Below are 16,343 nucleotides of genomic sequence, written 5' to 3' on the forward strand. Positions count from 1 at the left end.
TAAATATTACCTGGCTGAATTCCCATAATTTGTTTGAAAATTCTAAATGCGGATGCTTTACCACTACATCCTACTTCCAACCGGAACTATCAACATAATTCTGAGAACAAAATAGATTGAAAGCAATGCCATCAGATCTCCTTCGACCTGGATAGCGGTACGTAGCTGCATGTAAACTTTCATTTCCATATACATATTTGATAACCTGTTACTGCCGGCATTCAAACAGCCTCTCATAGAAGACGTGTTTTGAAAATGCTGACAGTAACGCCCTCTCCAATATCAACGCCCTCCCTTGTTGCAGGTGCCACAGATGATCACACTGACGTTCAACGGTGCCGTCAACGTGGACAACATCGACCTGTACGAGGAGGTCTTCAACGGCCAGCGCAACAACCCGAACGGCTGCCAGATCCGTGGCACGTTCTTCGTCTCGCACAAGTACACCAACTACTCGGCCGTGCAGGACTTGCACCGCCGTGGCCACGAGATCGGCGTCTTCTCGCTCACTCACAAGGATGACCCCAATTACTGGACTCAGGTACGAGGGCTCTTGTCTTTAGTAACCTGCCACAGCTGACGCCATCTGCTGCAGCGTACAGAAACGTTTTCTCTATGGGTTCACAGGTTCAGATCACGAAAAAAAAAAAAAAAAAAAAAGACAGAGGTTAGTATACTCCCCGAAATGGGCTAATTTGATTCACGGCAACAGAAAAGCTATTTCTCAGTTTCGCTGACGCAAATTTCTTCATTAATTTCTGCAGGTAATTACTGCTTCAAAAATAAATAAAGAGATAAAGGCAGCTGATCCCATAACTGACCATGAAATATGACACCAAGTCTGCTATGAAAAAATAGTTTTAAAATAGGAAATAATTATACTAGTAACAACAAGAAAGATTATACAGGTTGTACCTCCTAACAGTTGTCAGGCGCATGTTCTATGGTGTTTCGGCATGTATTTGCAATTTCGTTTTTTCAGAGTGTATCTGGAGTCAGCCCTAACAAATAGTGCTCATCAAAGCTTTCATGCGAAGCCCATTATCGACGGAAAGCTGAATTTTACGCGCGCATTCGCTAGAGCGGTCCAGAATTATTTTAGTGCGATTTTTGTTTCATCGACATGTATTAACAGGGGCAGCACACAAGGAGAAGAGTCAATACTCCAACAGCGAATGAGCAGCGCTGCTGCATGGCGGTAGCCGCTGGGGTACTGGTTATTCTTCCAGTTTTATCGTCCCTCTTAATACATACCGATAAAACAAATATTGCACTAGATTAATATTTTGGATCGCTCTATCGAACGGGCACGTTAAATTCCGCTTTAAAAAGCATTTTGTTTGTAACGGAAACAAACCGACGGTTTCCGTCGACTATGGGCGTCGCGTAAAAGACTTAAAAAGCAGTATTCGCTTGGGCTGACTCCAGCTGGACCTTGCAGAAACGAAGTTGCAAATATCTACCGAAACACAAGACAAAATGCGCCTGACGATACTTAGAAGGAGCACCGTGTATATATGTAAATCCGAGGGCTCTCGTGGCCGTTGACACTGACGGTAGAACCTTCCTAATTCTTGGGCGGCGTCGTATTTTCTTCAGGCCTTTCGAAAGTTTCAAGAGGAATATGAGGCGGTATAACGAGGATAATGGAATGTAGTCGAATTAAGTCGGGTAATGCTGAGGGAATTAGATTACGAAATGAGGCACTTAAAGTAGTTAAGGAGTTTTGCTATTTGGGGAGCAAAATAACTGACGATGGTCGAAGTAGAGAGGATGTAAAATGTAGACTGGCAATGGCAAGAAAAGCATTTCCGAAGAAGAGAAATATGTTAACACTGAGTATAGATTTAAGTCTCAGGAAGACGTTTCTGAAAGTATTGGTATGGAGTGTAGCCATGTATGGAAGTGAAACATGGACGATAAATAGTTTAGACAAGAAGAGAATAGAAGCTTTCGAAATGTGGTGCTACAGAAGAATGCTGAAGATTAGATGGGTAGATCACATAGCTAATGAGGAGGTATTGAATAGAATTGGGGAGAAGAGGAGTTTGTGGGTCAACTTCACAAGAAGAAGGGACCGGTTGGTAGGACATGTTCTGAGGCATCAAGGAATCACAAATTTAGCATTGGAGGGCAGCGTGGATGGTAAAAATCGTAGAAGAGAACAAGAGATGAATACACTAAGCAGATTCAGAAGGATGTAGGATGCAGTAAGTACTGGGAGATGAAGAAGCTTGCACAGGTTAGAGTAGCATGGAGAGCTGCATCAAACCAGTCTCAGGACTGAAGACCACAACAACAACAACTCAGAAGGTTTTACCAGCAAGGGAGCTCATAAATGATGTGTTTGTGGACTGCGCCTATCAAAATACGTGGTGTCAGTCTGCACACTATTGGTACTCTCTAGTCACGGCCGTTGTTAAGAGGGAAATGGGAGAGGAGGCTAACAGTTAACCGCACGGTGACAACTAGGTCGTGACGGATGGGGCACTTGCTCGCCTGGACAAGGATGTCGTAGGTAAGGGGCCGTGGGCTGCTCAAAAGAATCTTTCCCGAGATGTGATTTAGGGTAACCACGAAAACCTAAATTTGTATGATCAGGCGGGGAAAGCTAAACCTTGCTCCTCCTAAATACGAGCTCAATGTTTTAGTGATAGTTCGACTGGGAGACCGATGTGCCGACCACACGCACCTCCTATCCGCATCCTCAGCTGAGGATGACACGGCGGTCGGATGGTCCCGATGGGCCACTTGTGGCCTGCAGACGGAGTGCTGTTTTTTAATGTTAGTTAGGGGAAAAATTTTTACTTATTTTCACTTAATTGCGTATTATTTTTTAATGAAACACTTTGTAACTATCTGAATAAATCAAATACATACAAGAGTATTAGTCAGCGTGTCACTTGTACAGAAAAACTGTTTGCAAATGACTGTCAGTGGTCAGTCGAACAAAGCTAAGAGACGTGAAAGAACTGGAATTAAGCAGCAATTTTATGCTCTCGCTAGATGCCCCTTTTTTTAGTCCTGTTTGTCGCTCTTTGGAATGAGGGATAAAAAGGGAAGAACGCAGGGTGAAGCACTAGCAGATTTCGCCGATCAGTCAGGTTGACACGTTCATTGTTGTTACAAGGAAGGTTAGAATTTAACATCTTGTCGTCGTCGTCGCTATCATCAGAGATGGCACATGTCTTTAACTGACCCGTGATAGCGTAGCCCTGAAACACGTCTTCTGAAATCATATCTTCCGGATGGATGGCTTTTCGGTATTCGGGCGCTCGCAGTTATTAGTCTTTTTTGAATAGCACTTAAAGCTTTTCAGGAAGGAAACTGAAAATACCGGATTTTTATAACAAAAAGCAAAATGTTACAAGTTATAAATTGAAGTATAAGTGATATAATAATACACTAAACAGGAATATAAAAGCTATAAACGTAGCGATTCTCAAGTGGTTAACATCAGCTCATACTGCACGTTTGCCTAATAGGGAATTTAGATATGAGAGAGATTTCGTTACAAAAAGTGAATAGCCGAAAGAGCAGGTCTTCCGTCGAACCATTCCCTGTCCTCTGTCCAACACGCAAACTACTCCACAAAAATATGAGCACATAGTTACGTTAACACCACAGGCGCCATACACAGGAGGCTTTTCTTGTCGAAGGAGGATTCCCTTGGCTGAAGGGCAGCCACTGCCTTACGAGGGGGCGAGCTACTCTCTCCCTCTCGCATTGTTTCGTCTTGCTCTACGGTCGGATGCTTGGTTTAACCAATCAGAGCTTTATCCCATCCACTTAACGCCATTCTCCTTCCCATCTGTCCTTGACTATAGCTTTCCCCAGTAATACTGCTGAAAGCGAAGAGGTGACTTGTTTCTCTTACGTGCCAGTTTAGCTGCTGCACCTGCCATTTCGTTGCTGCGGATTCCAACAGGTCCCGGTACCCAGCAGAAATATATTTCTTTGTCATGTTTAGCACAACGCGTTTCAATAATCTGTTTCCAGATTTGAGTACTGTGAAATTGGGGAGTGCGAATTTCTGCATCGTGAGCGAGGCACAATAATCTTAAGAACATAAAAGATACGACTACAAAAAGAGAGGGCAGAACACCACACACACGGGTAGAAGATCCGAAAAATATGCAAACTCTCACAGCACTCGAAAATGCAAATAAATTCCCGAAACGTGTTGTGTTACGTGTGATAAAAAACATACATGTGCATCAACTTTATTATTTAAATTATTGTTGACGCAGTTAAAGACTTCCCAAAAAATAATAGTTTGTAGTGGATGAAATTATTTCCTCTCCCTGCTTATGGTAGGAGAAAAGGGTGGTCTGCTAGATACATTCATTACATTTAGTGCTAAAGAAATGATGTTTTCCATCTAGGCCCTGATCCATGGCACTGATTTCGTTCTGTACTCGTGTCCTGAATCGCTAGAAACTCTTATGATTACGCTGGAACTACCAGCATCGTTCAATGAATAATGCCCCTCCACTTGTTTCGCTGAACATTTTTATTCTTCAGATTTAGAAATTTGGTGCCAATATCAGTTAACATTTCCATTACACATACAATTTTATCAATCCTCTCCACCTCGTTCTATGACCTTACGTTAGCACTGTGTAAGAGCATGTATTGCCTGTTGGTAAAAGCTGTTACCCTGTGCTCGCAGCCAAGTTTTCACACCAGGAATTACGCTGTCATTATTTTGAAAGTGTGTACCAGGTAGAGAATCCTTATTTGGGCCATACAGATGGAAGTCCGGGGGCGGCAGGTCTGGGCTGTAAAGTGGATGAAGCAATGACCATTAACCATTTTGGCAACACATCTACGAGAATGACACCATCACTATCATGACTTTGCAGCGCAGGAAGCTGCCTTGAATTTCTTTTGTTTTGGTGATCCTTGGTGGTGCCACTCCAGTGAATGTTTTGTTTCCGGTTCAAAATGATGCACCCAGGTTTCTTCACCTTGTAACGTTCCGTAACAGAAGGGCCTCTCCATTGGCCTCAAACTGCTCCTCCAGTTCAGATGAAATCGCTTTCTTTGAATCTCGTAGTCCGTTGCGAGTCTTCGTGTAATCCATTTGGAGCACACCTTTGAATATTCGAGAGCTTCAGTTACTGCATTCACACTTCTAATGCTCACCAATAGCTGTAGAACCATTTGTGGAGGTGTGATGCGCTGGTCTGCACGAATGATGACATCGTCGCGATTCACCATGTTGTGTGCTGTGGCTACCATGAGACGTCCCGAACGTGGCCAATCATGGAGATCAGTTTCTGTACTTCCTGACAGTTGGAGTCTCTTTACCCATCGTCCAACAGCACTCCTCTCTACTGTATCATTACCATGGACTGCACAAAAACGTTTTTCAGTGTTAATCACGGATCCTGTTTTCGCAGCCAAGAGTTCAATTTCAGCAAATTGTTTGTAACGAGTGTCTTGCGTAGACGCCATTTTGATGTTTGACTACGACTTTGGCATCTGTCGGATTTGTTCAAAAGTTCGCACATGTGCGGAAGAAACATCAAATTTGAAGCACCTAACAGGCCGTTTCCCTATTATGTTAACAACTGCAAATGAAACATCGGCCTCAAAGTGACCGTGAGCAGTAAATACTTTCATTCAGCATCGTAGGAACAGTTGTCGAACTATTTTGAAGTAATAATGACTCCGATTACTAGCGTCGAGATCAACAGCTGGTGGAGAAATGTACTGTTCCGTTAAGCCTTAACCCTTGGTTGGTAGTCTGTGGTCTTCTTCGACCCCAAGGCTATTTTAACTACAAAGAAAGAGTTTTACCGTGCACATAGGGTTCTTATCCTCAAGATATGCTTTTTAGGCCTTTTTATAATAAATGGGCAAAACATTAGCGGTTATATCACGGTTCATGGTACAATAATTAGAAATGTTTCCTGCGGGTCAGGAGATGCCCCAGGTATGATATGTGATTTTCAATGTTATATTTCAGTTTTATTACGAAAATAAAAACTTGACAACAGTGCACCTTCTCAATCAAAATTTCTTTGTCCATTGTTTTAATTAATTCGTAGAAAATACATACACACGCATGTTTGGAACAAATTCAGGGTTAGGAACTACGTTTTGTTGGACTAACTCGTGGTATTATAGTTTACTCGTAATGGATCATGATACACGCTTTGAAAGGGTCTAGAGGCTCGAGCAGGTTTTAGCATATATACATAAAAGTGATAATGACAATGAATCAAATTTTGGAAATGGGGATAACAGTGATGCTGATGTAGGTGTGACAGGAAAATATACAGATCGGAGATGAGATGAACGTTAATGAACGTGCAAAAGACGATAGTGGTATTCAGGAAACTAGTGGGCCTACTTTTGCATTCAGAAGTGGACAGATAACATATGACGTGTACAAGGAGGCTTCCAGGAGTGTAATACGTGAAACTACGCTTATTCCACGTCACCTCAGACTACAAATTCAGACAAGGGCACATTGTCTAAGACTTTTTATCACTGATCGCATGCAGGGTGTAACAGCAATACTAATAGTCGTGCAAAAGACGTAAAATTCTACACCCATATCTTGAACGCAGAATTGAACGTGACCGTACATAACTACAGGCATGCTTTGGTCTACTAATAATAATTGGTTCACACATGGTACGTTGGAAACCTTTGAGCGAATTTCGATCAGATGAGTATGACTTACCCGTTTTCGAACGACAATGAGCTGTTCAAGATTTCGTTATATTCTGCTGCGCGTCCGGTTCGATGATAAGCTTGCAAAAGGAGAAAGAAAAAGCAGGTTCTGGATCAAAAGCTGAACCTACGTGGGCCGCCGGCCGAAGTGGCCGTGCGGTTAAAGGCGCTGCAGTCTGGTTGGTTCGAATCCTGCCTCGGGCATGGATGTTTGTGATGTCCTTAGGTTAGTTAGGTTTAACTAGTTCAAAGTTCTAGGGGACTAATGACCTCAGCAGTTGAGTCCCATAGTGCTCAGAGCCATTTGAACCATTTGAACCTACGTGGGCCGTGCTAGAAATTTTCATTGATGTATGCATTTCGTCTTATGTCCACGGTCCTTATATTACGGTTGATGAGCACCTGTGTGCTTTGAGGGGACGGTGTCCATTCAAGGTGTACATTCCTTCGAAACCTGGACAGGATAGAAGTGTGCACCGTCGTAGATTGAGTGACCAGTTACCTGACAAATGCACAACTTTATACCGGAAAATCTGCTGAATAAAGGCAAATAAATCAAGGGAAACGCCTTAATTATAGCGTGCAACAATTTCAACAGTGCGCATAGGCCTCACTATAAGTCGTATTGTTTTTCAGGAAATATTTTACATTTTATTTCCATATAAAGTTAAAATCTCCTGGGTTGTTAGGCCGCGTCATATTTCGTCTAAAATAATCGGCGTTTCGGTCCCTCTGCTGGGGTTTTCTTCAGGATCTTCTCGGTGAGCCAAGCACTTCTTCGAGAAAGAATCCAGCAAATACGCAGAGAATTAACGCGACACAAGTCTCTGACAGTGTTCTAGTAAGAGTGGACACCGGAAGATCCTGAAGAAGATCCCAGCAGAGGGGTCGAAACGTCGATTATTTTAGAGGGAATATGACGCGGCCTAACAACCCAGATTTTAACTTTAGTGACAACGCCCACGAAAGCCTGCACACGTACTTCCATACAGCTGCTAGGATCACCTTGGAGTCAAAAGAGGCCCCATACATATAGTACGTTTTTCCTGAGCCCATACCATGTGAGGGCTAATCAGCAACCAGGAGACAGACCACTGTCCTCCCACGTGGACGAAAGTGCCGCAGCCGTTAGTTAATTAGGAACAGGAATAAGTGCGTGTGAGTAGGGCACTTGCGCGACGTAGCTCGGCGGTCTGGCTGCACGTCTCGCGGTCCCTCCGAGCTCAGAGGCGCCAAGGCGTGCGTCCCACTTCCCAGGCCGGGCAACCGCAGAGCCAGCGGCGCGTGCGGGCCAGCTGTGCGTTTAGCGGCACGCGATTCCAGCAAACGCGCCCCACCGCCTGTCACGCAACACTTTCCTCTGTCTTTTGCTCCCGAGATCCGAGATTTGTAGCCTACAACGAACGAGCACAACTTTTTTTTTTTTTTTTTTTTTTTTTTTTTTTTTTTTTTTTTTTTTTTTGCTATCCACCCCTGAAGGAAGCTTGGCCCGTAGTGGCAATTTTAAGTGTATTAAAAAAAAGAAGAAGAAGATGCAATGTTTAAGAGGTGGAGGTTTTTCAGAGATAGCTGACGCAAAGCCAACTGGAAAAGGAAGGAAGATTAGGGCTTAGCGTCCCGACGACATTTGGGTCATTACAGACGAAACACAAGCTCAGATTGGGGAAGGCAATCTGCCAAACCGTTTCAAACGCACCATCCCGGCATTCACAGTAAGTGGTTTTATGGAGGTAAGGAAAACCTAAAGCTGGCTAGCTAGACGGGGTTTGAACCGCCTTCCTCCAAAATACTGATCCACTGAAACTTCCTGGCAGATTAAAACTGTGGGCCCGACCGAGACTCGAACTCGAGACCTTTGCCTTTCGCGGGCAAGTGCTCTACCAACTGAGCTACCGAAGCACGACTCACGCCCGGTTCTGCAAGGTTCGCAGGAGAGCTTCTGTAAAGTTTGGAAGGTAGGAGATGAGATAACTTGCAGAAGTAAAGCTGTGAGTACCGGGCGTGAGTCGTGCTTCGGTAGCTCAGTTGGTAGAGCACTTGCCCGCGAAAGGCAAAGGTTCCGAGTTCGAGTCTCGGTCGGACACACAGTTTTAATCTGCCAGGAAGTTTCATATCAGCGCACACTCCGCTGCAGAGTGAAAATCTCATTCTGGAAACATCCCCCAGGCTGTGGCTAAGCCATGTCTCCGCTGTATCCTTTCTTTCAGGAGTGCTAGTTCTGCAAGGTTCGCAGGAGAGCTTCTGTAAAGTTTGGAAGGTAGGAGACGAGATACTGGCAGAAGTAAAGCTGTGAGTACCGGGTGTGAGTCGTGCTTCGGTAGCTCAGTTGGTAGAGCACTTGCCCGCGAAAGGCAAAGGTCCCGAGTTCGAGTCTCGGTCGGGCGCACAGTTTTAATCTGCCAGGAAGTTTCATATCAGCGCACACTCCGCTGTAGAGTGAAAATCTCATTCTGGATACTGATCCACTGTTTTACCACTTCGCAGATTCGCTCGGTGAATCCAACTGATATGCGTCCGAAGAAGTTCATGGAACCTGTGGACAAAATAAAACAAACTTCACAATCACAATCCATGTAACGACAGTCCAGAGCAGGAGTGTAGCGTTTTCCCGCTTTTGCATAATTTCATTCTCTGTAACGACGTCGTGCAGAAAAATTTAGTTGTCAGTGCTGATATGGCGAGCTAGTGGTTTTTTTTTTTTTTTTTTTTTTTTTTTTTTTACGAGTCACGGAGAAAAACATAATAGCCCAGACGCATGCCTTGATACACATTTAACGTTCGTCCTCTTTTCAACAATACAAAATCTGCTAGGGCATGAAATGTATCGCCTGAAATGCCGTTAAACTTGAAAGTGGCCGCGCTACACAAGTGTAAAGCGAATCGTTAAACACGACAAAATTTCGTGATTTGCACACACCTCTCTTTACAGTCAGTCCTAGTTCGTCTGCATCTAAATCATTACTCTGCAATTCACAATTAAGTGCCTGGCAGAGGGTTCGTCGAACAACCGTTAAACTACTTTTCTATCGTTCCATTCTCGAACAGCGCGCGGGAGAAGCGAACATTTAAATCTTCCCGTGCGAGCTTTGATTCCTCTTATTTTACGATGATGGTTATTTCTCCCTACGTAGGTGGGTGCCAACAAAATATTTTCACGTTCTGAAGAAAAAGTTGGTGACTGAAATTTCATGAGAAGGTCCTGCTGCAGCGAAAAGTGACTGTTTCAGTAGCTGCCAACCCACGACACTAACATCAGGCGATAACGATATTCTTGCAAAAGTTAAACATATAACGTATTATGCAAGAGTTGGAAGTTGTGAATAGGCAATAATCTGTGTAATTAGCCGTAAGCTGTATTCGGATCTGTTACCGTTTGAGCGATTATACATACTACATGAAATAATTGTTCATTTGTTATAATACGGCTCGCTATCACGATTTTTGTGTTAAGCTTTGTAAACACAATACATAAAAATAAGTCCAAAGCAAAAACTGATCAGTTACATGACATTGAGTTATTTGTTTCGCGCCGCAAGATTAAGCGGTTTTTTCCAAACACGTTGATTTATACTCGATGTGAGCAAATTCATGTTTTTGAGAAATATTTTTATTGCTATTGGCAGCATGCATTGTAAACCCTCCCTACTTCAGCCATTGGCAGTTATTTTGCTTCCCAAATATTCAAAACTCATCTACTACTTTGGCACATCCCATTATCCTTTGTCTCAGTTTTCGTAACAGTAATCTTGTATTCTCTTTCCAGTACATTAATCATTCTGTTAAATGGATCTTCCAAGCCGTTTAGCGTCTCTGACAGAATTACAAGGTCATAGGCGAATCTCGAAGTATTTATTTCCTTCTCCGTATCCAAATTTCTCTTTGGTTTCCTGTATTACTGTTTCAGTCTGCAGACTGAATAACATTAGTTATAGGCCACAACTCTCTCACTTACTTTTTAATTATTTCTTTTATTTCCTTCTACTCACAGTCTGGTTTCTGTAAAAGCTAGAGTCAACTTTTCGTAATAGGTATATTGTCCCTGAATGGTGGTACACTGTAAATTAATAGCTCCGCCACACGCACTTCTGTCTATTACGTGCGCGTTCAGGACAGCTAGCTGACACTGTCTGTTGTTCTTCCTCAGGGTTCGTACGACGACTGGCTGGCTGAGATGGCTGGCGCCCGCCTCATCGTCGAGCGCTTTGCCAACATCACGGACGGCTCCATCATCGGCATGCGCGCGCCCTACTTGCGCGTCGGCGGCAACAAGCAGTTCGAGATGATGGCCGACCAGTTCTTCGTGTACGACGCGTCCATCACGGCGCCGCTCGGCCGAGTACCCATCTGGCCGTACACGCTGTACTTCCGCATGCCGCACAAGTGCAACGGCAACGCCCACAACTGCCCCAGCCGTAGCCACCCGGTCTGGGAGATGGTGATGAACGAGCTGGACCGCAGAGATGACCCCACGTTCGACGAGTCGCTGCCCGGTTGTCACATGGTCGACTCCTGCTCCAACATCCAGACTGGAGAACAGTTTGCCCGTCTCCTCAGGCACAACTTCAACAGGCACTTCAACTCCAACCGTGCCCCTCTTGGCCTGCACTTCCATGCCTCCTGGCTCAAGAGCAAGAAGGAATTCAAGGATGAGCTTATCAAGTTCATCCAGGAAATGCTTGAAAGAAACGACGTCTACTTCGTCACCATGCTTCAGGTAAGTGTGCACCTTAAACGTAATTAATTTTTATTGATTAAAAACGTGAGACTTCAAACGTCCATTTAAATATGAGTGGTAGCCATGAAGTTTTAATTATCAATTCAAAAAATAAAGTTACCAGTATGTTATTAATTTTTGTTAATTAGCAAGTGCATTTCTCTAGTCCTTGTACACACTGAAATAGGAGCCCACTGATACAGCGGGGAGAAGATAGTCTCACTTGAAGCTTATTGCGAAATAACATCAAAATAATGTGTACTTGCCCAGCACATTTGTCAATTGCTATCAAGTTTCCTGGTCATGCACATGTAGTGGGAGTGGGGGGTTGGGGGTGGGCAGGAGGGTGGGAGGGACTTCATTTGAAGCGTCCTCAGTACCTGGATATGGCACGCACCATTTTATTTTGGCTCCTTAGTGACATGCTATGATACTGTAGCTGAGGATGTCAGTGAAATTCAGTTCTGCAGTCACGTATCTGTAAGGAAAACAAAAATTAATTACAGAACTTCATTTTCTCAAAGTGATTATCAAAATTTTATTACAACCCCTTGTACACCCACATCATACTGGAGAATAAAAATTTTAATGTGAAGGTAGCAATGAGTTCCTTCTGCACTATATCATTTTTCAGTCACATGATCAAAACACACATTTTCAAATACTAGCATCAACACAAATGACAATTCAGCAATGAAATGTTGAGATAACTGCAATGCAAATGATACCACCAGTTATTGAATGTTTTAATGACAAGTATCATTTGAGAAACTTTCAGAGAAATATCCAGGTTCCTTTTTACACAAGAAATGATTTGTTCCTACAGATAACTGCGTTTCCTGAGAAAATGTGAATCAAGAAAATATATTATTATGAGCCATTGCTCTGACCACCTCTTCATTTTACTACAGAGTGAAAAGTCTTTTTACCAAGAATGAGCCCAGTTGTTAAAAAGAAGTTTACAGATCTGTCCTAATAACAGTAGCACATCTACATCCATTCTCCACAAATCATAATAAAGTGCGTTGCAGAGGATATTTCCCGTTGTACTAGTTATTAGGGCTTCTTCCTGTTCCATTCATGTGTGGAGTGCGGGAAGAATGACAGTTTGAATGCCTCTATAAGCAGTGTAATTAATGTAGCCTTGTCCTCACAGACCCTACGGGAGCAATGCACCGTAGTAGTCATCATTTAAAGCAGTTTCTTGAAACTTTGAGAGTTGGCTTTCCCAGAATAGTTTGTGTGTATCTTCAAGTGTCTGCCAGTTCTGTTTCTTCAGCATCTCTGTAACACTCCCAAGGGTGAGACAAACCTGTGACCAGTCACACTGCACTTCTCTGTATACATTCAACATCCCCTGTAAATCCTATTTCGTATGGGTCCCACGTATACGAGCAGTATTCTAGGATGTGTCATGCTTGTGACTTATAAGCAATGTCCTCTGTAGAGTGGTTGCATTTCGCTAGTATTCTACAAATAAATTGAAGTTTGTTGCAAGTTTTACCTGTGACAGAGTCTATGTGATCATTCCATTCCATATCACTACAAAATGTTACACCCAGATATTTGCATGAGGGTAACAGTTCCAACTATGACTTATTGCTATTGTTGTCATAACACATCACTTGTCTTCATTTTGCCACATGCACAATTTTACATTCCTGAACATTTAAAGCAAGTTGCCAATCTTTGCAACACTCTGAAATCCTATCAAGATCATCTTCTTTCAGATAGCACTTCATTACAGATAACTGCATCATCTCTAAAAAGTCTGAGGTTACTGTTAACATCATCCACAAGATCATTAATATAGAACATGAACAACAAGATCCCCAAAACACTTCCCAGGGGCACACCTGAAGGTACTTCTATGTCTGTCAATGACACTGCATCGATGATAACATACTGTGTCGTTCCTGCAAAAAAATACTCAGTTCAGACACAAATTTCCCTTGACACCCCATGCAATGGTACTTTGGTAATAAGTGCAGATGCAGTACTCAGTCAAATGCTTATTGGAAAATGAGATATACTGCATCCACTTGACTGTCTTGATCTATGGTCTTCAGGATGTTGTGTGAGAAAAGTAGAAGTTGGGTTTCACATGATCAGTATTTTTGGAATCCATGATGGTTGGCATGGAAGAGATACCACTGTTTGAGATACCTTTTTATATTTGTGCTCAGTATATATTCCAAGATTCTACAACAAATGGATGTCAAGGATATTGGACAACAGTTTTGTGGATCACTTATGGTACCTTTTTGTAGACAGGGCTGACCTACACTTTTTTCAAGTACTGAGCATAGTTTTTTGTTTGAGGGATCTACAGTTGATTATATTTAAAAGATGGGCTAAATTGACTGCAAATTCTGTGTAGAATCTGATAAGGATTTCACCAGGCCATGGAATTTTGTTCAATTTGAGTGATTTGCGCTGTTTTTTTGGTACCTCCAGCTCTCCTTATACAATTTACATCTAATACTTACTGTAAACTGATAAGCAACTGAGTAAAGGAAAATGACAAATGTAGATTAAATTGTAGTTATAGACAGAACAGATCCTGAGTGTATCACTAAGATTAATGTTTTAGCAACATAATTCAATGAATGACTTGCTCACAAAGGTATATATTTTCATCAGAAAGTAACATGAAGTTAGATGTTCATTTCCTGTTCTGCAAGAAAAAGAGTGTTCTGAGTGACTTATGTACAGCATACACAACATCAACTCACTGCCTGAAATCAGGATCCTACTTTAACCCAGAGTTACGAATTCTTTTTAAAATATCTTCGTACATAAGTATCAATATCTGAAAAAACTGAAAATTCATTGGAAGGTAGTGACAAACATTTGCACATTACACTAATGGAACAGCTAATCACACTTGATCCTCTATACAGGTGATCCAGTGGATGCAAAACCCCACAGAGCTGACTGGGCTTCGAGACTTCCAGGAATGGAAGGAAAAGTGTGACGTGAAGGGTCAACCATACTGTTCACTGCCCAACGCTTGCCCACTGACGACACGTGAGCTTCCTGGTGAGACACTGCGCCTCTTCACGTGCATGGAGTGCCCCAACAACTATCCCTGGATCCTCGACCCCACAGGTGATGGCTTCTCTGTGAAGAAGTAAACCCCACTACAACAGCTCATCAAAATAGATACTTGAGCTGATTCCATTCCCAAAATACATCTGGAGAGCGTGCATTGTTCTGAGTGGACACAAGAAGAACCTTCTAGTCTGTGTCAACATGGAAAAGTGCATCCTTCAATGATGTCTCATCCATAAATGTGGAGCTCGGACAGTGAAGAAGATTATGCTCTGCCTTGTGTGCTGTGTTGCAACTGCGTTAGACTGAGATACTTTGATTTGTATATGTATTTTATGTTGACATTGTCTTCTGAAAGACTGAGCACTCCTATTGTTCTGTGCCACAGTCATTAGAAGTTCGTGGTTGTCAAAGTCCTTTGACATTCATTTCAAACTTTATATTTATAGAAAAATTGTTTGAGTATTGTGAAATCAAATCATTTAATAAAATTTTTCAGGACTTAAATTACACATTATACAGTAATATATATTACACATACTCTAAATTAATTTAACTGAAAGAAATTTTTAGTTAGATCCCTACAGGTCAATCTCTGTATTCTTAGCTATGTGCATTTTCTTTTTATTAAGTACCTGCTCTCATTGATTTATTTACAGTGAGTTAAATGATGTTACAGATCAAATATGTAATCAGTTTAGTTGATTAAATTATGTCACTCCGAAGATAACTATACACTGAACAGACAGAACTGCCTGTTGACCAAGTATTCATTATGTTTCTGAAACAAGAACATGTTGTTCTATTGCAATTAATTTTAATAAAGTCAAAACTTTTGTCAGTACAATAACTTTTGAATATAGCACCTTCATCCTTGTTTCTTTTACTTCTTGATTAACAGGAACAAAATTTATTTTCACAGGTTGTATATAATTAGAAACAAGTATTACAGACCTTTTTGGAAGGGAAGGGGAACTCTGAGAACTAGTGTAGATCAGAGAACATATAATTAAAAAATTATATATATTATTACTACGAATTTCATAATGTGAAGATAATATTTTCAACATCTCAGTGCTATCAAGTCGTTATAGTGACGGCAGATAAAGTGAGATATGATGATCATTGTTGGACTTACTAGTGTATTCTCATCTGGTGTTTATGCAAAGTTGATGCAGTAGTATTAATGCATAAGGATATTGCATCTCGGGCTTGATTTCAAAACAGTATTACCAAGTGTAATTTAATGGAAAGAATCAGTAAATGTTTATTGTGCTGTCCTGATATGATGGTATTGTTTGTCAAGTTTGGTTCCACTGAATTCTGCTGACCCATATTATGCTAAACACTGATTATTCTGCCACTCAGATGAAAGATCAATGTGCATATTCATTACTGGTCAATATAACATCTTAAAATGGTAGTATGATCTCTGTGTTTAGTGCAAAATTGTTAAGGCTTTCGTGGTCACTTGTTGACACACTGCCTATTGGCTTCGGTCTCGGGTTCTTCGGCCGACATTCCTCTAGTGGTTTTACTGACGTTTCGCTAGCACAAGTGGCTGGCATTGTCAAAGCTTCACCCTCCATTGCCGGTGGTGAACTGGAGCCGAGCTCACGGCTACACACTATATGTACCTGGCGCGCCAACATCCGAGGGCTTCTCCACTGTCATTTCCAGTGTGGTTCTCCTCTTGCTACCTGCAGCGGTCGTTCGCTGCAGTACGGGAAGCTAGGATCCATTTACCTTAAGGCTTTCCTCTTTCTTGTTGAAGCTGTTCGCGTGTTTTTGTATTTCTACAGCTTCTCTGAACAAGCACATGTATTAGTGCTTCTCTACAGCCAGAACTTCCATGTCGGCGAATTTTATTACGTGGTCGGTCTCACTC

The 16,343-nt window shown here is 42.1% G+C and overlaps 1 protein-coding gene and 1 non-coding gene across 3 annotated transcripts in view; both read left to right on the top strand.

The window, feature by feature from the left end:
* Positions 1–15,299, top strand: part of LOC124776668 (chitin deacetylase 1) — a 42,786-nt gene extending 27,487 nt beyond the window's left edge. For both annotated transcript variants that reach the window (XM_047251770.1, XM_047251769.1), the window contains exons 6-8: positions 305–541; positions 10,832–11,401; positions 14,305–15,299. In XM_047251770.1, coding sequence (XP_047107726.1) covers positions 305–541; positions 10,832–11,401; positions 14,305–14,538 — 1,041 coding nt within the window. In that variant the 3' untranslated portion in view covers positions 14,539–15,299. The remainder of the gene's footprint in view (positions 1–304; positions 542–10,831; positions 11,402–14,304) is intronic.
* Trnas-cga lies at positions 8,999–9,073 on the top strand. Its single transcript has one exon. It is a non-coding gene; the product is annotated as a tRNA-Ser (tRNA).
* Positions 15,300–16,343: the final 1,044 nt, after the last annotated feature.

The sequence above is a fragment of the Schistocerca piceifrons genome, chromosome 2 (assembly GCF_021461385.2).
Source record: "Schistocerca piceifrons isolate TAMUIC-IGC-003096 chromosome 2, iqSchPice1.1, whole genome shotgun sequence".
In the NCBI taxonomy this organism is placed as follows: Eukaryota; Metazoa; Arthropoda; class Insecta; order Orthoptera; family Acrididae; genus Schistocerca; species Schistocerca piceifrons.